At 43.2% G+C, this 21,766-nt stretch overlaps 1 protein-coding gene across 1 annotated transcript; it reads left to right on the top strand.

The window, feature by feature from the left end:
• Positions 1-399: 399 nt before the first annotated feature.
• On the top strand, positions 400-20,720 carry PAQR4 (progestin and adipoQ receptor family member 4). The gene is made up of 3 exons (XM_063301066.1): positions 400-727; positions 17,469-17,687; positions 18,265-20,720. Exons 1-3 carry the CDS (start codon positions 562-564, stop codon positions 18,696-18,698), a joined length of 819 nt encoding a protein of 272 aa, XP_063157136.1. The 5' UTR covers positions 400-561; the 3' UTR covers positions 18,699-20,720.
• Positions 20,721-21,766: the final 1,046 nt, after the last annotated feature.

Here is a 21,766-nt window from a genome sequence, read left to right as displayed (position 1 = left end):
GGGGAGACTGTGGGCGTGTCTCAATGCTTATGCAAAAAGCTGACGCTTATTAACAGCGGGCTCTGATGGGAGGAGGGCCTACGGTTATGGTAATAATAGAACACTATAGTTTTGTCCCGGGCGGTTGATAGGCTCTCAAAATAGAATAGGTGTGGCTTGCATATCTACATCCTATAGTATTACGCAGCGCATAGAACCCTGGTTCGGACACCTCCTGTGTACACCGAACTGCGGTGCAGAGATTATGCAAACGAGCCGAGGGACCGTGGGCGGGGTTTGTGTGCGAGTATGCAAATCGGGAAGGGCAGGGCGCGTTGCCTGGAAGAGGCGCGGGCAAAGGCGCGGCTGCAGCCGGCGACACCCGTATCTATTATGTTAATAAGGTCGGTGGGCGGGGCAAAATTGTGAGCTCAGGCTGCGGAGGGGAAAAGGAGTGGGGGGAAGCCCAAGGAGGAGTCCCCGCCTGCAGCGGCCCCATCAGCAACGGCAGAAGCAGGAGGAAGGAGAGCTAGAAGGATGCGGAACCCGGGTGGAAGCTGACCCTGGGGGGGGAGCCCGGCCATGGCCTTCCTGGGGGGAGCCCGGCTCCTGGACTGGGCCAGCTCCCCCCCTCATTTGCAATTCAACCGCTTCGTGCTAACGGGCTACCGGCCGGTCAGCTCCGGGTCCGGCTGTCTCCGCAGCCTCTTCTACTTGCACAACGAGCTGGGCAACATCTATACCCACGGTGAGATGCGGCAGATTCTCCTCCGACCCATGCTTCCTTCCCCTGCCTTCTCTCCCCTCCGCTTCCGGGCTCCGATGCCCCCGATCTCCATGCCCGCCCTGCAGGGCCGTCCCCGCGATTGCCCTGGCCGCCATCCGCGCTTCTGCCCACCCCGAGAACCCGGGAAGTGCGTGGGGCATCCGGAGGCTTCCCCGCCCGTCCCGCGCTTTAGCCGGTCCCGTGCCCTTGCGCGGCTCGTGTATTTCACAGGACAAGGATGTAAGTGGCAGCGCTGTTTTTCCTACGCCGGCCATCCTAGGGAGCCAGTATCCCGATCTCCCTCTTTCCGGGCCCGGATATGTTATTCTCCAGCCCCAAAAGACTTGGAACCAACCCCACCTTCTGCTTTTTCCCCCCTCTTCCCGAAATCTGTGGTTCAGCTCAGTTGGATATTGAACCCCACTATCTTTGGCAGTCCAGTGCAGTCCAGTAGTAATAGCCGGGGAGTCGCTGGACTGCTGGCTTAGCTTTCCCGCTCCTGCATCCTCAGGCATACAGCAGCCCCACTTCCAGCCGGCCCTCCTTGAGGAGTTAAGGTACCTGCCTCTTCTTTGCACACAGATATGTTTTTCTCCAGACTCCCTAAACTTTGGATTGTGCCCCTCCCTGCCTTGCTGACAAGGGAGGGGATTCGTCCTACAAATGGCAAAGGAGGAAAGTTTGCCAGGCTTGGGGCAAAGTCGTGCAGAGAAGCATTGCGGTGAAGTTCTGTTTTGGTGTAGCTGTGCCCTGCCTTCTCCCAGGAAGGTTTCTGTGGGAGCCTTAAACTTTGGATCCCATGGGCTTCTGTGAGCAAACAGCTGAGAAGGGCTAAGCTCACACTTTACAGGCTGAAGGCCTCAGGTTCAGTCTCTGGCATCTTTGTGTGGATTCCTTATTGGCTTCTTTGCCTTCCTGTCCCTTGGTCCGTGGCATGTTAACATGCACCCTGTCCTGGACTTAACTGTGTACTTTTCATCCATTACAAAAGAGCAGGAGTGAGGAGCCTGCAGCATTCAAAGGTCACTAATCCACAACTCTGGTCAAAGACAAAGTTGCCCCAAGTTGTAATTAAGCAGTATCTGGAGGGCTGCAGGAACCCCATTCATGGAAAAGTGAATAGGAATGAGTTGTTTTAGAAATTCCCCTCAGTTCAAGGAAGGGATGAAATCATAACTGTTTTCTCTGAACTTTTTCCTGGCTGCGAGGTTCCACAGATATTAGGCTAAATGCTCCACTGGGGGCTGGGAGCCTTACAAAGACATCTACAGAAGTGACTAGTCCTCATCATTTTTTTTTCATAATACATAGCTGCATGAATCATTTTGTGGCATATTGATGATACTGAAGAAAAACTGGCCTGGCCTGGCTGTGCCAGGATGGGAGAATGCTTGAGAAGTCAGATAAATAAATGAATAAGGATTGGCAATGAAAAATTCTGACTTTGCAAAAAGTAACATATATTCAGTAGCCTGTACAACTTTGCAATCCGTTGTGAGTTGAAATACTGTAATAAAAATGAGGGGGAGAACTCAAATGGCAATAGGTTTTATTTCATTTACTTCAAATTGATGAAGCAGCTCTGCTATATCTGGAACTCTCCTGCTCATTCACTTTAGTTGAGACTGTGTTTCTACGCCTAGTCTAATGGGATCACTTGTACCACTGCTTTGGTTCATTTCCTGTGCTTGCTGCCAGGTTACGATTAAAGCAGGGATCCTTAGGAGCATAGAGGACTGATTTGGGTTGGTGGATTAAGGAAATCCATTTTGGGCTGATGATTGGGAGAAAGATAGGCATGCATATATACAGCATTCTTTGAGCATTCAAAGGACTTTGTGGTGAATATTTCATTAATTCTTATAACAATTTTGTAAACTAGCCTAATGCTTCATCCCCAAATCCCTTAGGTTTTTGGAGACTCTCTTGTGAGTACTTGGCTATGGTGGTATTTGAAATCTGAATATCCCTGCTCAGATATTAGTTAGTCCATCACACTAATTTATTGGAATTTAGTTGGAGGAAAACCATGGTTTGCAACATATGATTTATCCTAGGGCTTAGTCAAGTGCTGAAGTCCTCGCTCTCTTCAAGGAAGTGTTGGTGCCTGTTCCTGAAAATATATAAAACCTTGATTTTATGAACCAATTGGGAAGAAGGGGTGTCTGCTAGTTTTGAATTTATTTAACTATATCAATTGTACATATTTTTAATGTAAATTATGTAATTTATGTTTTAAAAAACCCCACAAACTTTATGCAGACTGATTCACCAAACACTGGACTTTGTCCATTGTTTAAGGAAGCAATGCATATTCAGATTTTGTCTGCGGCATCCAAAGTCCACTGAATGGTAAGTCCATAAAATCAAGGTTTTACTGTGTAACTTTCATTTTTACAAAGGTTCTGATGTTAGAAAGAAAACCATGCAGGCAGAAGTCTACAGCTAATTCTATAAAGAATAAAATCAATGTAACTTAAAAGATTTGTGTAAGCTATTTGTAGATATATTCTTTTGTTATCCTCAAACACTTGGCCCTTCGCACTGTAAAAGTCGTCTGATTTCAGAATCCACCTTTTAATTTGAGATCCATCTAGAGCATGTGAAGAAATAATATCTCTATCCCAAATGGAGGCAGCTACTATGCTTCAGGAATTGTTTGGGGATCCTGTATATGGGACTTTGCTTTTCATTATGGAAAAGAGGCAGACTGTCAATATATTGCATTTATGCAATGCAGTATTTAAGCTGTTGGACTTGGAAGACCAGGTTCTAGTCCTTCCTCAAAAACAGAAGCTCCCCAGGTCACTTAAAATCAATCACTATCCTTAAAATCAGTCACTATCTCTCAGCCCAACCTACCTCACAAGTTTGCTGTGAGAAACATTGGAGGATGGACTGTTGTTATACCCCCATAAACTCTGTGGGGAAAGGCAGGGAGTTAGATATATTTGTTAGACAGAAATCTAATAAATGAATAAACTAAAACAAATTAAGGCATGAGCCTTCAAGAAATTAACTTCTGCAGTCTTCCTTAAACAGCAGCCAGTGAGCTAAGACTACACCTCTTTAGGAAACTAATGCCTTTTTGTTTAAACAACAAAAAGGCATTATTTCCTGGGAGAAAATGAGAAGAACTGTGTTTCCATTGTGAGCAAGTGCATTAGTCTGGAATAATAAAGGAGTGAAAAGGGAATAAGACTAGTTGGGTAATGGAACAAATTGCCCCAGGGCCTTGCAAATTTCCTTTTGCTAGCTGTTCTTGTAAGTCAAGGGATGAGCTGGTCTTCCTTGTAAGGGCAGCGTTTCCTGGCCTCTTATGCCTAAGTTTCCTGGCCTCTTATGCCTAACCGCCGACTGAGGTGCTCAGCAAAGTTGTGCAAAGCTGCTGCTTACTGTTGCTCATCATGGGTGGGCGAGGGAGGAAGCAGAACACTTCCTGCCTCAAGCAGCTTTCTTGTGGGAATGGCTATCCCCATTCTGGCTCCCTCCCAACACAAGGTCTAGAGCTCTCTTGCCCTCCTCACCCAACCAGATCACTGGGAGCAGTGTTCCTCAGCCTCAAATGTAAGGTGTGTGGACTTCAATTTGGGGAGTTCAGGTCCATACAGAGAGCCAGTTGGTCTAGTGGTTAAGGTAAAGGGCTAGAAGCCAGGGGACTGAGAGTTCTATTCCTGCCTTTGGCATGAAAGCCAGCTGGGTGACCTTGGGCCAGTCCCCCTCTCTCAGCCCAGCTCACCTCACAGGGTTGCTGTTGTGGGGAAAATAGGAGGAGGAAGGAATAGTAAGTATGTTCGCCTTGAGATAAAAATAATAAAGGCGGGATAGAAAATAAACAAACCAGTATTTCTCAACCTTGGCAACTTTAAGATGCATGGACTTCAACTCCCAGAAGGAAGCAAAACTGGCTGGGGAATTCTGGGAGTTGAAATCCATGCATCTTAAAGTTGCCAAGGTTGAGACACACTGCCATATACCTTGAAGTTTCTGAGGTTGAGAAACACTGACTTAGAGGGTACCAGCTCCGGGAAGGTTGGCCTAGAGCTTCTCCATCTTTATAAGTATGGTAGGGGTTCATTCCTTTTTGAATTAATTGATGTACTGAGTTTTTTTTTTAATGGATTAAGAGACGTTTGACTTCGGCGGCCACCACAATTCCTCTTGGGTGTTTTACAAGATTGGGGTTGCAAAAGATTCCAGTCTACTTGTGGCAAAAAAATCAGGAGTGTGGTAGCATCTTGTCCACCTAACAAAAAGAGGCGTAAGCTTTTGTGAGCTGTAACGTGTTTAAAAAAAGTGCGTTAGTTGGAAAAAGTGCTAGTGGGCTCCTGATTTTTTTTGCCACCATAGACTAACCGGCTCTCCTCCTATTGTGTCTACAACCTAGTTGGTGTACATGGTTTTGCATCACGTGGGTTGAGGCTGAATCTTCCCTGAAACTGTTTCCAGAATTGTCTTTTCCCTTCCTATATACACTTTGTCTAAATTTCAATGTACTGGAGTCCATGCTGTTCCCCCCCACAACCCCCAAGTGTATTTTTCAAGTGTATCTTGGTCATCAGAAGGACTAGAAATGTTCGACAAACCAGAATGTTGGAAGCTGATCAACCTGCACTCCTCTGGAAACATGGCTATCAATAGCTCTCATGGTGTCCTCCTTGAATAATAAGCTTTTCCTTGATGTTCCTGAGCTGGTCAACAAGAGCATCGTAATGAGAAAAGGCATTGTTCTCAGTCTGCTGATGTCAAATGAGGGCAGGGAAAAACAAGAAAACAGAGGAGCAGTTATAGTTGCCAAAGTGTGTTGAATGGCAGTGGTAGGAACGCAGCAGTAAACATTTGCTGGCTAGATCGCTTTGAACAATATATGTAGCTACTTCCATGGTTCTTGGAAAACAGCCTGAGCAGTGGCCTCTGGAGCAGTATTTCTCAACTTTGGCAACTTTAAGATGGGTGGACTTCGACTCCCAGAATTCCCCAGCCAGCATGCTGGCTGGGGAATTCTGGGAGTCGAAGTCCACCCATCTTAAAGCTGCTAAGATTGAGAAACACTGCTGTGGAGTTATGGGGCCTTGATGGTTTGTGTGTGTGTGGGTGTTGTTTAATAAATCACTGTCCCACAGAGAAGGCCATTTAGTTTTCTTCCTTGTGCTAAGAAAAAAGGACTGCCTTGGTTTAGCACAATAAAAGTTCCCAAATGGAGAGACTTCCTTCCACACTGGTTTCTTTGTCAAGGCAACGCCAGGATGTCTGCCAAGGAATCCCTGCCTGTTGCAAAGGATTCTGGGAGGGGAGAGCTGGATAATGGTGGACATGCAGCCTTCTCATCTGGCTTATTCAATCCTTCTGAAACAGTTTGCATCTCCAGATTTGTTGGGGCGGCCTGATCCCAGATTTTCAGCCTGCATGGCCAAAAGGGGGCTGAGAATTGTGGGAGTTGTAGTCCTATCACAGCTGGAGGATCCCAGGTTAGGGAAGTTGATCCTTAAGGGAGGGGAACAGTGGCCGTGTTAAGGTAGAAACATGTCTGCAGTACTGTAATGTTTATATGCAAATCTAACTCATCCCTCAAAAAACTGTAGGGTCAGAAGAATCCCTGAGCCATGAAAGCTGTTGAGTCAGGTGGAACTGTGGGTGGGTGGGTATGTTTGTGTGTTTGCTGATGCAGTACTCGCTTCCCAGGGAAATTGCCTTACGGATGTTATTGATTATCTTCGTGTTACGAGGTGGAGATCTCTAGGGAGCGTCCTGTACCAGATGCCTGGGGTTGGCTTGGCAGTGCCACTTCTGAGGGTTGTGGCGCAAGAATGCAAAAGGAAAAAACAAGGGTGGGGTAAAAACATTATTTAAGCTAAAGATTAATCTGATCTAGTGTTCTTTTTCTAGAGATGATGAGCCAAAAACTTCTGAGAAGCTTAGAAGTAGGACATGTAAATGTTCCTCGTCCATTATTTGTCCGTAGTTAGGCAATTCTCTTAAGCTACATTGCCTTTGCACATGGAGGTTCTACTAATTCTTCAACTATAAGCCATTGGTTGTGGGAGTCTTTTGCTTGACTTTGACCAGTACTGTGCTCTGTACAACTGTTATTTTTGGTTAAAGAATGTGATGTAGTGAGCAGGAGTAGATTCTCTTTGGTGTTTTATAAAGCTACTGGCAGTTAGAATAAACCATGCTATTCTTAGACTACTGTGGTTTGTTTTGTTTTGTTTTGTTTTTCTCTTGTGCTGTGCATCCTACCCCAAGGAGCAGATTGGACTAGATGACCTCTGGGCCTTGCTTGTTCCAGCTATCAAATCCTCTAATTGGCTTGTTGTGCAGCTCAACGTGCAGGAGTTTAATCTGTCCATGGAGACCTTTCTCCCCAGTTCAGTCTACCTTAGTTTTTGTCACTTGCAGAATTGAGGAGTCTTGCTGGAAGATGAGAAGGAATCGTGGTTTAGAGACATAGAAAGGCCTGCTTCTGAATTGGCTAGGAATCCTTGTTTATGTATTTCATGTTCTTTACCCAATACTGAAGGGTAAGCGTAGGGTATGGCTACCATATTTGAGCTGCAGAAATCCAGATGTCCAAGAGATACAGCAAAGAGGCAGCACTTTTTATATCTCTTTACTGTCTTCTGGGGGTCATACAGATTTCCACAGGCTACATACTGTATGATAGCCAAGGGGGATGTTTTGTGCTTTCGACCTGAGAAGCAAAGAGTCACAAATACTACCGGTCTTGACTCTCTTGTTAGCCATACTTGTTGGCCAAAAACTTGACTTCAAAGATCTGTGAACAAAGGGCTGTAGCACAGGTATGGGCATCTGTATGTGTGTGTGAGGCAGATGATGTGACTTACTTACGTTGAAGTAAGTGAAATAATACACCCAATAACCACCTTAAGAGGTAGCTCCCCATAAAACCCATTGCCCAAAGTGTCACAGGATGTTTTGCATGTTAAAAGTCCCAGATTCAATCCTTGCTTCTCTAGTCATGAGCAGCAAAATCTCCAGTCAAAGTAGAGCAGCATTGCTCATCCTGGGCTCCCTTTGGATGAGTGGGCCAATTCCCAGAATTCCCCAGGCAGTATAGCATTGCTAAGAATTCTGGGAATTGAAATGCACACATCTGGAGGACATCCAAGTTTGGGAAGGTTAGTGTAGAGATTCTACAGAGTCAGGTGGATGTAGGATCTGATTCTGTAAACATTCATCTCTCATACTAACCCTGTCGTGTCAGTTATTCCATGGGCTCACATTGACTTTTGAAGCCAGGGATCAGAAACAGGCTGGATGTGCCCCAGGATTCAATGAGTCTGTGCTTGGAGAAAATTAAGATGTATTAACCTGTCTTTTCCCATCTATTGTGTGTTTCTTTTAAAATTCTTCTTCTTCCTGGTGCAAGAAACCTTAGTTGAAGAGTTTGAAGCTAATTGGGCATTTGAGTTCACGTCCCATCTATGTCAGGGGAAGGGAGGACCAGAAAACAAGAGCTGTTGTAAAGGATTGTAAAAATAACCTTGATGAAGTAGTGAATGATCCATTAAGGGAGGAAATACAACTATTCTATCCTGGGAAAGTGGGATACATGAGAAAGAACTCATGATAACCCTGCCTTGATTCTGTTTGGTGTAAGAGGGGGGCAGAGAGAAATTGACAGGCTTCCAAGATTCTGCTATTATACCCTACAACAGTGTTTCTCAACCTCAGCAACTTTAAGATGTGTGGGCTTCAACTCCCAAAATTCCCCAGCCAGCCATGCCGGCTGGGGAATTCTGGGAGTTGAAGTCCACACATCTTAGAGTTGCTAGCTTGGGAAACCCTGCCTTACAACAATCAAGTGGCATTCCTGGAATCCTAGCAATATCCACTTCCTGAACTGGCCTACCTTGAAAGGTTGGCAGTTCGGAATCAAGTGGAGAACCATGAGCCCATCAGCCCCAGCCAGCATTACCAGGGCTGAGGAACGATGGGGGTTGCTGCCTAGATATCTTGTACCCCATTTTAAAGGAAAGAATTCCATGCCAGCCCTCGCTGACTGGTTTGTTCAAAGGGGACAGGGTTACAACTTCCTAGCCTCCGTACTGCTGTATCTCTTGCTTAAATTTCATGGGTGCTTGTGTTGCTGCAGCTCCTACACAACAAATATTTTCGCTTTCCTGACCAAGAGGTTGTCCATTAGTAAAGTCAAGATGGTGGCTGCGCCCGTGCAATGAAAGCCCCACCATTCTTTATAAAGGAATGGGGCTTCGCTTAACATGGGTGTGGCCACCCTTTTGACGGTTCTGGCCTCCCCCACCCCCATGCCCTAGGGCTTTGGTCAGTATTTACAGGGCCTTTTGTGATGGAGGGAAGCAGTGAAAGCAGGAGGGTACCCAAATGGCCAAATAGCTCGGGCCTTTTAATTCAGGGTAACAAAACTAATTAGTTAAAATCCTGAGAATTGTTTCAACTGACTCATTTACTGGGCGATTGACTATAAAGAAATTACACTGATTGAGGACTCAGTGCATGGAGAAGAAAGCATATGTGGGGAATCAGATTAATATTGTACCCACTCATCTGCTAGAGTCTTAAAAAAAGGTCCCAAGTGTTTCTGCTAGCAATAATTTTACAAAATTATAAAAACAAACATTTAGTTCTATCAATTTGACCAAACATTGTAGTTTTGGTGTAGAACTCATTCTAGCGTGAAAATCAAATCAGGTTTTTATGTAGCGCTTCTATCATTTTCTTTTCTAGACTCCAAAAGTGGATGAAGTTGAGGGCAGGGGGAGCGGGGGAGAGAGGCAAAATAGTGGGCAGCCCCAAAGATGGGATTTCTGGATTTAAGTCCGGGTTACTATACATTTATATTTTATTAATACTTTGAAAAGCTTATGAAAATTTTCCTAGCAATTCAATAAGAAATGCATTTGACATTAATTTTAAAGTTCGGCAGGTCTCACTTTTTGTGGATTGTAATTTTGGAGGCATGTGGGGCAGGGGGTCACAGGGGAGAAGGTAAATCAAGCCTAAAGATGCAGAATAACTGGTAGAATTGTTTAAAAAATAGATTTCACTTTCCTGTTTTATCCTTCCCCTTCTGCTATCAAAGTTGTCTGCAGGGTATGTCCAGAAAAGTCAAAACAGCAGCTGGGCCAGTGCAATCATTTTTATTCATGTGACACACATGAACAAGGGCAGAGCTTCAATCACACCTTTGTGGCCATCATCTTGACTTCTCTGACCATGCCTCGGGCACCCCTGTCTGCTACAAGAGTACTTTTGTGTGTGTGTGTGTGTGTGTGTGTGTGTGTGTGTGTAAGAGAGAGAATTTGATTGCTGGAAAGAATATACTTACTAAGACAAATAGAAGCCTTAAACCTTTTCTCTCTAACAGTCTTGCTCAGTGTCTTTTAGTCCTCTGCTTGGGTTCACCAGAGTCTGCATCCCTTGTCTTTTAGCCCAAAAGGGCTAACATCCCATTTAGAAACCAACCCAAACAAAAAAGAAATTACGGTTCCAGAAATTTTTGAGGGGGGGTATATCTGACATGTTTCTATCACAATAGTCTTCCAAGCGGCACCAGACAACCAATATCAACCTTCTCCAATCTGCTACCTTCAAGATATGGACTGCAATTCCCATTATTTCCGGCCAGCCCAGCTGTTTGTTGGCTGAGAGTTATTGGAATTGTAATGCAGGACACTTGAAGGTCACCAGATTGTGAGATGGCATAAAAGACAGGGTTCATCCCTTTGTCATGTTATCCTAATTACAGCTTTTCCAGGAAGTTAAACTAAAATCTAGTTGGATTCATGCATTGCACTGATTATTGAAGTCCTAGGTTTTTTAGACTTAACATGAAGTGTACATCCAGCCTTTATGGCCAAGGATGATGTGTGAACCAGTCTACAGTGGTTCAACAACCTATGATTTAAAAATCCTGGCTTAGCAGGACATGCAAAATCAGGCTTAACAACTAGCCCAGATCTCTCTGATCTGAATGGAACACTCTAACCCAGTATTTCTCAATCTTGTTCCAACAGACTCATTTGCTGGCTGGCTGGGGAATTCTGGGAGTTGAAGTCCACACATCTTAAAGTTGCCAAGGTTGAGAAACACTGCAATAACCAGTCCACTACACTATGGTTTTACTGATATGTGGTCATCAAACCTTTGTAAAAGATGAGGAAGAAAGAGAGGAATGCAGATTTTTTTTTTGTTACTGTACATCAGCCTTTTTCAACCTTTTGACCCTGGAGAAACCCTTGAAATATTTTTCAGGCCTCAGGGAACCCCTGCACATTCAGGCTCAAGTATAGGCCAGAATTACATTCATTCCATCTGTAGGCCTGTGTGTATCCCTTTACAGTGTTCTTAAACTAAAAATAAAGAATGAAACTGACCTCTTTAATGTGAAGTTGCTCGAATTTGAAATAATTTTTTAAATAAATCGTGATCTCCCAAGGAACCCCTAGTGACCTCTCACGGAAGGAGAAGGTTCTCCCATGGAACCCTGGTTGAGAAACCCTGCTGTACCTATATTCTTTGGATCTGAGATTGCTTCTGGTGGCTGGCTCCCTAGATGCTGTCAGGCTCCTGTTATAGTGGATAGCACCAGCTGGAAACAAGATGTGGTGTTTTGAACTGGGCATTTGGGGAAGTTTTCTATTGCTAAGGGGGAAAGATAGGAGTCCCCACACTCTGCTGTGAGGCAGCTGTGTGTGCAATCTGAGCTGTTCCAGATGCTCTTGACCTAAGTGACATTGTGTGGCAAAGAGGTAGGAAGAGGACATTGACCTGGACTTCCCCCTCTCTTAAATGCTTCTCCTGCATGTGGCTAAAAGAAGATTGTACATACTCTTTCTTCCTTCCTTTTGGCTTGGAGGATGCTGTTCAAGTAGGGGGAGAGAAGCAGTACATCCACTGCAGTCTGCTGCAGTTCTGAATCCCTCAGAAGGAGTTTTGACTCTCCTTTCACAGATAAGGAACGGAGGCAGACGGCTTGGGATTCAGCCCGGACTTTGTGGGGGTGGGAGCAGTAAGGGCTTAATTCATATTTATTTAAAAGTTCTAAGTCTGCCTTTTGATGTCTCACAAACATTTTTAAAATATCCAGATTGAATAAGATGGATTCAGTCAGCCTGGAAAATTAAATAATACATTCTAAGAACAAATAAGTGGGTCGACAGTAGCTAAAAAAGAAAAGATCAATATTAATTGCTGTTTAAGGCTGAGGAGAACAGGATAAACTGCGCCTGGTTTCTGAAAGGCGACTGTGCTAGGCAAATATGCTTACAGATGGGGTTTCATAATTGTGGTGCTGTCACAGAGAAGGCCTTCTTGGGAGAAGTCACCCACTAGCCACCAGAAGCAGAAGACTGCAAAAAGCAGACTCTGAATTGCCTTGCTAGATCCAGCCAAAGTTCAGCAATTTGCCTGTGACAGGGGATCTTAAGGAGTTAAGAGGAGCAGCTTGAAAAAGGATAGTGGAGGGAGGGGGCATCCATTCCTATCTGAAGCTGAGTGTGGAGGCTCAGGTTTATAATAACCAGTCTGGGGTGCTCCAGATCTTTTGCTTTAGAAATCCGTTATAATTAAGAGAATTGTGGTTCTGGAGGACACCAGTTTGGGGGTAGCTAAAACCATTGATAGATTTATTCAGCATAGATTTGTGCAATACTGTATCCTTTTTAAAAAAAATTAAACTGGGGCAGGCAATCCTTTTTCCTCATCCCCTTTTTTGCAGCTTGCAGAAACTGCTCATCAGATTTCAGTGTCAAGACTCTACATCTTTTGAGAATCCCAAATTATGATAATTATTTGCAATTCTTTTGTAACTTTGGAGCCACAATTACTCTAATTTTAACTTTGTCCTGCCACATGAAGATTCGGCCTTAACGCTAAGCCATCTGCTCCTCTCCTGAGCTCATCCTGAAATACTCCAAGATATGAAACAATCACCCACCTTCTATTTATCTTCCTATCTCTTTCCTTCCAGATAGCTAATGGTGATCCTATTATAGGCTCAGCTCTTTTCTCTTTTCCTCCCTCCCTCCCACTTCTCTCCAGCCAGAGGACCCAGTGTCACAGATCCCGTGGGAAGGAGGGTACATCCTATCCCAGATATGCTGAAATAGCAGTTTCTGATGTAAGTGGCTTACACTTTAGCAGCTGACCATGTAGGTGGCAAGGAGAACCTGATTCGAACTTTTGCATAGGTGTTTTGGATGTTTAAGCACAAAGGTGTTTAGCCTTGTATAATGCTTTTTGCATGTGTTTAGTACATGTGCACCCACATCCACACCCATCCCGTTTATTTTTGCTTTCATTGTTCTCTCTTCTTTCTGCTACTCCTTCAATCAGAATCTAGATTATCATTGGCTCAGAGCAGAGACCATGTATCTTGCACAGAGTCCTCAGTTGCTCAGTCTGCATTCAACCTGTATTGTGGAACAGCCATACAGGTAGTCCTCAGCTTATGATCACAATTGGGACCAGAACTTCCATTGCTAAGTGATACAGTCATTAAGTGAGTCACACTCATTTTACAACCTTTTTTTGCTGTGGCCATTAAGCGAATCACACAGTTGTTAAGCAAATGCGGCTTCCCCATTGACTTGCTTGTCCGAAGCCCCTGGGAAGGTTGTGAATGGTGATCACTTGACCCAGAACGCTGCAACTGTCATAAATACATGCTGGTTGCCAAACGCCCAAATTTTGATTACATGACTGTGGGGGGGAGTGGAACACTGTGATGGTCGTAAGTGTGAGGACTGGTTATAAGTCACTTTTTTCAGTGCAATTGTAACTTCGAGCAGTCATTAAACCAATGGTGGTAAATCAAAGATTACCTGTACTGCTTTCCCTCACCTTTGGGAAATCTAAACTTGTTTATAAGTTTGCTGGAAGAGGGATGGAAGTTTTACTCTCTCTCCTAGTGCTCATGAGAGAGTGGTTAGCACTGTCCTTCTGTTTAGCCCCTGAAGGGTTTTCAGAATGACTAATACATGCCCCATCCACCCCAGCAAGCATGCTCAGCATGCTCATCTGTGCTGCATGTGTTGAGTATATAAATGACAACTCACAGAAATGATAAGCAAGATTTGTCCTAACTCCCAGAAAAAGATTTGGTGTAAAGAGCAAAGGGAGTGGTGTATTGATTCATGAGAGTGGGTGACAGTGGGTGCGCAAGCAGTGGAAGTCTCCCCCATCCCCTTCCAGGAATCTCAAATGGTAACCCAGTGCAGCATATTTCCCCTTGCCCAAGATTGTATGGCTCGGGGCATATCATCATTATTGATTAGAATTATATTGCCGTGATGGCCTCTGAGTCCATTGTCCCATCTGTGGCACAACTGTGGGGGAGGCAAGCAAAGCCAGGGTTATGACAGTGTGCAGTAAGAAAGAGAAACAGCAAGAGAGGCATAGGAGGAAGGTTTTGAGTAGAAAGATGAGATACAGTTGGAAGTCCCTGGTCAGCTGCTGTCTCCTGAGCCTGGAGACCCAATGGAGTTGAAGGCCGCTTCCTTCCTAGCCTCTAACGTTCTGTACCATCTTTCAAGTTGTTAGATCTCTTTTCTATCTTGAGCCCCTTGATAGAGAGATTAGGCCTGCATACATGAAAACCTAATAGACAATGACTTTCCCAAGGCCACCACTGTGGTTCATGGCTAATTGTGGATTTGCATCCCTGCCTCTCCCACTTTGGGTATACTGTCTGCAGAACTGCAATTTCAGACTAAAGAGCTAGAACCTTCCCATCTAAGTGCAGTGAATTTTACACCCTCAGCCTAAATCTATAGTGCAGTTGTGGCATCCACATACAATTTCAACAATTGTTATCTCCACAGACCCACACCCACCCAATTTCTAAAATTGATCTCCAGCTGCTTTCAAGTTGGTTAGCATCCTATTTGCGTGTTTCAATTCAGGTCTCATTCCTGTCTTTGAGCTTGGAAATCAGGTTCCTCAGTACTCTGAGAGTGGGGATGTGAGAGAGATGACTGCAACTCAGTATATTTCCCTCTAAAGTGAAAACATCCTCCTCCAGGAACTAAATTGCTGCATAGCTTGTTTAATTGGTTTGGCTGCATTTTGGAGGCATTTGCTGTCGTACAGCTAGAGCTTGGGTACCAGATTCCTGCTGTCAGCAAAATGCATAGTTGCAAGTTATCTGCTGACACACCATCCCTGTTGTCCTTGGGGCTTGTCATCCCATCCAGTGGAGTTGCTGGGGACCAGTGAGAGTTATGGTAGAAAAATGCTCCTGTATCTCTTCATTGAAACACCAGCTACTGGCTTCAGTGGCTTGGTTAAAGCAGCTGCCCTCACCTTGTACCCTGGGGAGGGGCTATTTCTTGGATCCCCAAGCCTAAAGTTTTAGATTCCAAGCCCATGCCCCTCATTATCAGTGGAAGACAGTGGGACCATAGCTTGGTAGGAAGATACATGCTTTGGATGCAAAACATCCAAGTTCCAACTTTAGGTCAGGCAGGAAGTTATGTCAGTTTTCCGCAACCTGCAAGATGTGGTTGCCTGCAATTCCCATTGTCACAATCAGGGATGTGCTGCTTTGTATTATGGGGGTTGTAGGCTAACACATCTGGAGAGCCCAGGACTGGGAAACTGTGGTTTAGGCAGTGTTGAACTTAGAGGAATGCTTGGAGGAAAGCTTTGCCTCTCCTTTTATGGCTAGAGTTTCTGCATGATTTAAAAAGTGGAGTTTTCTCTTTGCATTATCAAAATAAAGCAATCTACTCTACCAAAGTTATCAAATTCTTGGCAAACCTTTTCAAGAAGCAAGGAAGTAGCAATCCTGGGGTGTTTTAAGGGGCTCAAGGTTTTCTTTCTAAATGTGTATCCCCACCCTTTTTTTTTTTTTTTTGTATTTTTATCTCCTTACTACTGCCCAGTGCTCTTGACATGTGTCAGGCAAAAGCTGAAAGAAGTACAGCTTTTTCTTGCAAGGGATAGAGAGGGGGAAGTAACTTACCAATTAACATTCTATTTTTCATACTGTTGTTAGGCACAGGAATTCTGTTAGCAAAACAAGTTGACCACAAGCTTCTGAATGCTAGCAGGGGCCCCTCAGTTTGTGACTCTACCTCTGGCCTAGAGGTACGCCTCCTGAGTCATACTTGTTGACTCAATCATTTGTAAAATCTTCTCTTGGGTCTGACACAGGTAGAATTGCTGGCCTCTTAATGAACTCCAAGGGGGGTGTTTATCACCTTCCTAATTGAGAGCTGGCTTCAGGCAGCCTCAATTAGCACAGTAATTGGGCTCAAGGAGACCTAATCTGTTTGTGTAAAGCTGCAACCTCTGGGGAAACAGGAGATGAGAAAAAGGAGGATAAGGTCAAGCATAGACAGCAGGATGTGCAAATCAGGAATGGATGTAGTAGTTTGGATTTGGAGTGAAAGGGAAACCTACTCTGTTTCCTTTCTGTTCTACCCTGTTATAGTTTCCTTTCTGTTCTACTCTGTTATAGTAATAGGAGCATGCCATTTCTTTTCCCCAAAATAACTTTTAGGAATCAGCAGGGCTGGATGACAGATCTCATCATATCATATCCTTGAGAATGATGGAGGTGGTATCAAACAACATTTTGAAAAGTGAAGATCCCTCATATTTGCAAATCTTTTCTTTGAGGGGAAAAAAAAATCAAAGAATGCCATACAAGTTTTAGTAGTTATTGACCAGCACAAGCACTGTATAAACAGTTCTGTCCTTATTGCAGGTAGCAAGATGCTATTCTATAGGGTTTTAAACTCTCTACCAGGAATTGAACTCATGGACCTTTGGACCTTAGATGACAACATGAAGTGCATTAGCTTTAGGAGCTATTCAGGTCCTGGCACTCAATGGTTGCAGGAAGGAATTTCTAGAAGTGCTTTCAGAAGGGGAAGTCATGTAAAACTCTGTACAGGGGGGCATGAAATAACATCTGTATCTCTTTGCTCTGAGAGCTTAAGGGAAGGTGGAATGAATATGCCATTCTGATAGCGCTTCTAGAGAGCTGTCCCTGCAACCACTCAATGCCGGAACCTGGATAGCTGCTAAAGCCAATGCACTGAAAATTGTCTTCTATAATGCAAAGGCTTAAAGTTGCCATGATTGAGAAACACTGGTGTAGATTAAATAGATCACCAACCTGGGAATCTGAAAGCCATTTTTAAATCAAACATTTTCTCTTTGTATTGGTGCTTTCTTCTGAGGAATTGTCAATGTCATCCAAAGTAAACATTTTGTAAGGACTGGGAGAAGGATGCCATTTGTTTAATCTGCCACCCCCTAATGTTTTTTGAGTGTTGCTGAAAGTTTCCTCACCTGAAGTAAAAAAAAGGAAATCAATAAATCAGCTTTCCCCAGTCTGGTATCTTTCAGATATATTGGGATTTCAGAATTCCCGATCTGCATGCAATCCCAGCACATGTGGAAGCCACCAAGCTGTGGAAGGCTTAGGAAAGTCTGTATTAAAAAAAAATGCACCTCTTGAGAGAAAGGCCAACAGGTTGAGTGTCCCTACACAAAAATGCTTTGGGTGCAGTTTCTGTCTTCCATGAAATCTCTGTTCTGTGATAACTGATGAACAAAGGATGGTGCTGGGGGCAAACAAACATTATGGATGGGATAAGATGCAGGCAATGCTGACAGGATTGCAAAGAGAGGAAGGGATCTCTGGTACTATCCCTAGTTGGAATCTGAATCGTAATCCTCTTTCTCAATTCTTTCTTTCCTCTTCTTTCAGGTATCCCTCTGCTGGGGTTTCTCTTCGTGCTGCCGTTGACCATTCCATGGGCTCGACTTTCAGAATCATGGCTGGGAATAGTGCACTATTTGGCTTGCATTTTTCCACAGCTGGGCAGTGTGCTTTACCACCTCTTCATGAATCATGAGGGAGGCCCTGCTGTTTACCATACCTTGCTCACCCTTGATATGTGTGGGGTATGCATGGTCAACACATTGGGTGAGTGAAAGTGCTCCCCTGTCATCCATGGATGACTTATTGGGAGGGAGGAGCAAAAGAATAAAGTCACTATTTATACTGAGAACACAGGAGGACCGAAATTGGTATTTGAGCTGGGAGCAGGTTGCAACCTGGAGAGTATATGAGCCAAATTGTATTGGATTTGGGTACTGAAGGGCCAATCTTTATGTGATGGCAGAAGCCATCTTGGGTAAAAGATCAAGAATGAAGAAAAGGTAGAATGGATGTAGAATTGAGTGGTTCTGGTTATGCTTGGAAAGGGAACACTCATACTGACTTAAACTGAATTTAAAACAATGAAAAACTTCATATTTTCAGTGAATGATCCTCGCATTGTAAAGTTATTTTTATTTTATTTTTTCTTGCATTGTAAAGTTAAGTTATTTGGGCGAAAAGGAGCTTTTCATTCCTGTAAATACAATAGTGTTTGTTCTGAGAAGGTCTGAGGGACAGCTGAAATATTCCAAGAGTGCTAGAGACTGGCCATGCAAGCTGATTGCCACTGTTTTTACCCTGAATTTCTAGGTGGACTGACTGACTGTCTCTTTCTATACAGGAGCTCTGCCAATCATCTACTGCACGCTGGCCTGCTCCTCACTTCCTCGTACTATTGCCCTGCTGGCCTACACAGGCTTGTCAAGCTATGGTATCTTTTGTGCAGTGACTGCTCGCTCCAGTGTCCGGCGCTTACGAGCCTTTGCCTGGCAGGCTGTGTTCCGCTTCTTTTTCTTCTACTTGCGGTGGGTGGGACTAGGCACTGGCAATCCCACCTCTCTGCGTTCATACCTCATTATGGATGGTCTGGCCTTTCTTGGGGGCGTCATCAACATCTCGCGGGTGCCTGAGCGCTGGAAGCCAGGCTGTTTTGACTATTGGTTCAACAGCCATCAGATTATGCACGTGTTGGTAGTGGTCAGTATACTCTATCTCCACTGGGGAGTAGTGGCTGATCTTCATTGGATCGCCAACTATGCCTGTCCAATGGATTGACTGCATCATTTTTGGACTCATCCCTTCCACAGAAAATCTGCTGACTGAGAAGTGAGCAACTTCTAAGGTGTGAGCCATTGTTCTCATTGTTCAAGATCTTCTACAAGGGCTGAAGTGCATAAGAAAGGACATCTTCTGGATATCATTTATTTAAAACAGGTTGCACTTTTTTCTGTGGGGGTTATACAGTAGTTTCCTATTGGTTGATTATTCATGGATCAACTTGTATAGGATTTATATACTTGAGTCTAAAGTAATGGATTTCCACTGCTTGACGTTCTTAGAACAGTCTGTGCTGTTCAAATATTCTTCCAAATTACAACAGGCAAACATAATTTGGTTTAAAAAAATTGATCTCTAATGACATGTGGGAAATAATGAACTGTACCAGTGAAGATTCCCATCCCACCCCCACAACTCTTATTCTTGTTCGCTGTAGGACTTTTTGTCATCAGAGCTAGTCTTCAAGTAGCTTTGGTGATGGTTGGAAGAACTCTATTACTTGGATCTCTGTTTTATCTACATTGAAGATGAAATGGGCACTGGGAAAAGAGAGATGTTCTTAGTAGATGTTGGAGCTGAGTGCAGCTTCTCTGCTTTTTGGAGACAGTTACTTAAATACTTTTTATCCAGGTATCTTTTAGACACCATGCAATACTTTCTTATTTTTAAAAGGGCTTGTCAGATACCAGAATATTAAAATCTTCTGCATAGTTGTTTTTCTTTACCTGCCAGAAAGATAATTAGGAGCCTTGAAACTGGATTTGGGTTGAAGTTCAGGAGTCCAGATTTCAATTTCTGGGTACTGTCATCAACTTTAGGGCCATGACTCCTTTGCAGCATACCTCAGTTTCCTATTTCTCTCTTGGCAGAGTATACACAAGTTTATGGTCAGATTGGAGTTCTTTTTCTGCTACCACATCCCAATTTTACACTGACCAGAGCAGTGCTTTTCAAAGCTTTATAGTTTTGTATGAATTTGGAAGAACTCTTTCTACTCTATTGATATGGCTGCTGCAATTGCAGCAATCAATAATAGGCAAGTGAGATGCTGCTATCTTCTCCCCTTTATTACTGTCCTGACTGGTCCGTTTACTGCAGTTTCTGAATTTCATTTCACTTCTTTCACTGGCTTCTTGAATTGGTCCATTCTGAAGATTTCACTTTTTAATTTGACATGTTCTGGTACAAATGGAATCTTGAGATTGATTCTTCCTCTGAAGAATTCAGTTTTTAACTGCTGGTTCATGGTCAGAATTTTTGGGGGGAGAGGGTACATTTTGAGAACCTAATCTGAAGTGGCAGGTTGAGGTTCAAAGCAGCGTTCTAGCAAATATCTTTAAATCCCTTCAAAGTCTTCTCTTGGCTCAAAATTAGGAACTGGGAGAGGTAGCATTTCATTTAGGTACCTAAATTTGGCTCATAGTCCTTAGCTGCTGAACCACGTTAGGTACTGGTGCATGTAAGACCATTGTCTAAATAGGGGTGAAGTATGTGTGATCTTATAGGCCCTGGTGCTCTTCCACATCTGAACACTTAAGAATTGTGCATAATGTTATTTTCAATGTAAAATGGATCTTCAAGTGGAATTTTAGTGTTTTATGGCTGATCTTAAAAATCACATTTTTGGTTTAGCCTCAAAAATACATCTAAATCAAGCAACCCAATCAATATTTGATAGCCCTTTATATTTTGCATTTATGTAGATCACAATAATTTGGCTTTTAAAAAGCTACGTGTAGGTGTTCCTCTCCTTGAAATGGGGGATTCTCTATTTTCTATGCAGCACTGAGTTACTCCATATTGTATTAGTGAATGAGCCACAATACATTTAAGAAAATGGTTAAAACATACTATGTGACCTTTACTGAAAACTAGTTTTCAATGTATAGTAAGCCAAACCTATTTGGATTTTAGTCTAATTTAGGGACAAATAAGGAAAAAAATCTACAGGTATCTTTCTAAGAATGTAAGTGGCAGTGAAAACTCCTTCCTTCAAGGAAAGAAACAGAGGTCAGAGGATGTTATTGTGACATATGAACTAAAATCACTTCTGATTCTTTTAAACATCAAAATTGCCTCCAACACCTATAAATCCACCTAGTTAAAAACAACCAGACTGAAAAGGAACAATGTAGATTTACAGATAGGGAGGCCAATTTTGATATTTAAAAGAATCAGAAAAAAAACCTATTAGTCTATATGTTAGTTTGGATGTATCTTCTTTAGAGAAGGTAACTAAACTTGGATAAAACATGAAAGTGGCTGATGTAACTTAAGAAGCTGAAATAGGAAAGTGAGTCAGATTAGTTCTTGCAGGAACAGAGTATAGGTTAATGAATGTCTGTGTCCTAGGTTGTAAATTAATCTGTGTTATGAAAAGGGAAGGATTGACTTAAACCTTCCATGTTAGAATGTGAATTTTGTGTCATACAGCTATTTTGGAAGGGGGTTTAATCTGCTGCTAATCAAGTCTTGTCTCTTGTTATCTCAGGGTAGATGGACATTGCTGATGTCCACAGCTTCTGAAGTTGAAGCTACACATATCTTTAAAATAAAAGAGCAAGGCACCACATCCAAAAATGCACTTCATGTGGGAGGGAGGGAAATGGGAATTTTAAGTACTTAAGGTCCAAAACCTTTAAAAAAAGGCTGAAAAAAAAATTAAAGCTGGGCAGCTTGTGAATTTGGGCTTTTAATAAAGAATGATATCTAAAAATGGGGCCTATAATAAGAAATGAACTGCTACTTCAAATCTTTTGAAATTCTTCAGAAGCTTCCCTATGATGGCTATACCATCTCCAGTACCAGGTGGCTCCTTCATATAGCCACTAGAATAACCATCTAATTTCATTCTGATGCAGTGGAAATGGGGTCTTAAAAACTTTCACATTGACAGCTTTTACTGTCTCTAAAATTGAATGAATTACTAAGGTAAGATCTATAACCTTGAATTGTGGTTCAGCTAAAATTACATGCTGGCTGAAACTAGTTGGAACCTTTCACAAGTGAAGGACCACACGTTTCTCCTGGAAATTATAACTATAATTGGAGATTCTAATACTATA

This window comes from Candoia aspera, chromosome 4 (assembly GCF_035149785.1).
Source record: "Candoia aspera isolate rCanAsp1 chromosome 4, rCanAsp1.hap2, whole genome shotgun sequence".
Classification (NCBI taxonomy): Eukaryota; Metazoa; Chordata; class Lepidosauria; order Squamata; family Boidae; genus Candoia; species Candoia aspera.
The sequence above is the reverse complement of the archived record's forward strand: the minus strand, read 5'-3'. Positions and strand labels throughout refer to the sequence as shown.

Bases quoted from the DNA above. Each gene is read 5' to 3' on its own strand.
- PAQR4 (XM_063301066.1), top strand. From the start codon at position 562: ATGGCCTTCCTGGGGGGAGCCCGGCTCCTGGACTGGGCCAGCTCCCCC. The intron at 728-17,468 runs GTGAGATGCGGC...CTCTTCTTTCAG, and splicing joins GGGCAACATCTATACCCACG to GTATCCCTCTGCTGGGGTTT. The intron at 17,688-18,264 runs GTGAGTGAAAGT...CTTTCTATACAG, and splicing joins ATGCATGGTCAACACATTGG to GAGCTCTGCCAATCATCTAC.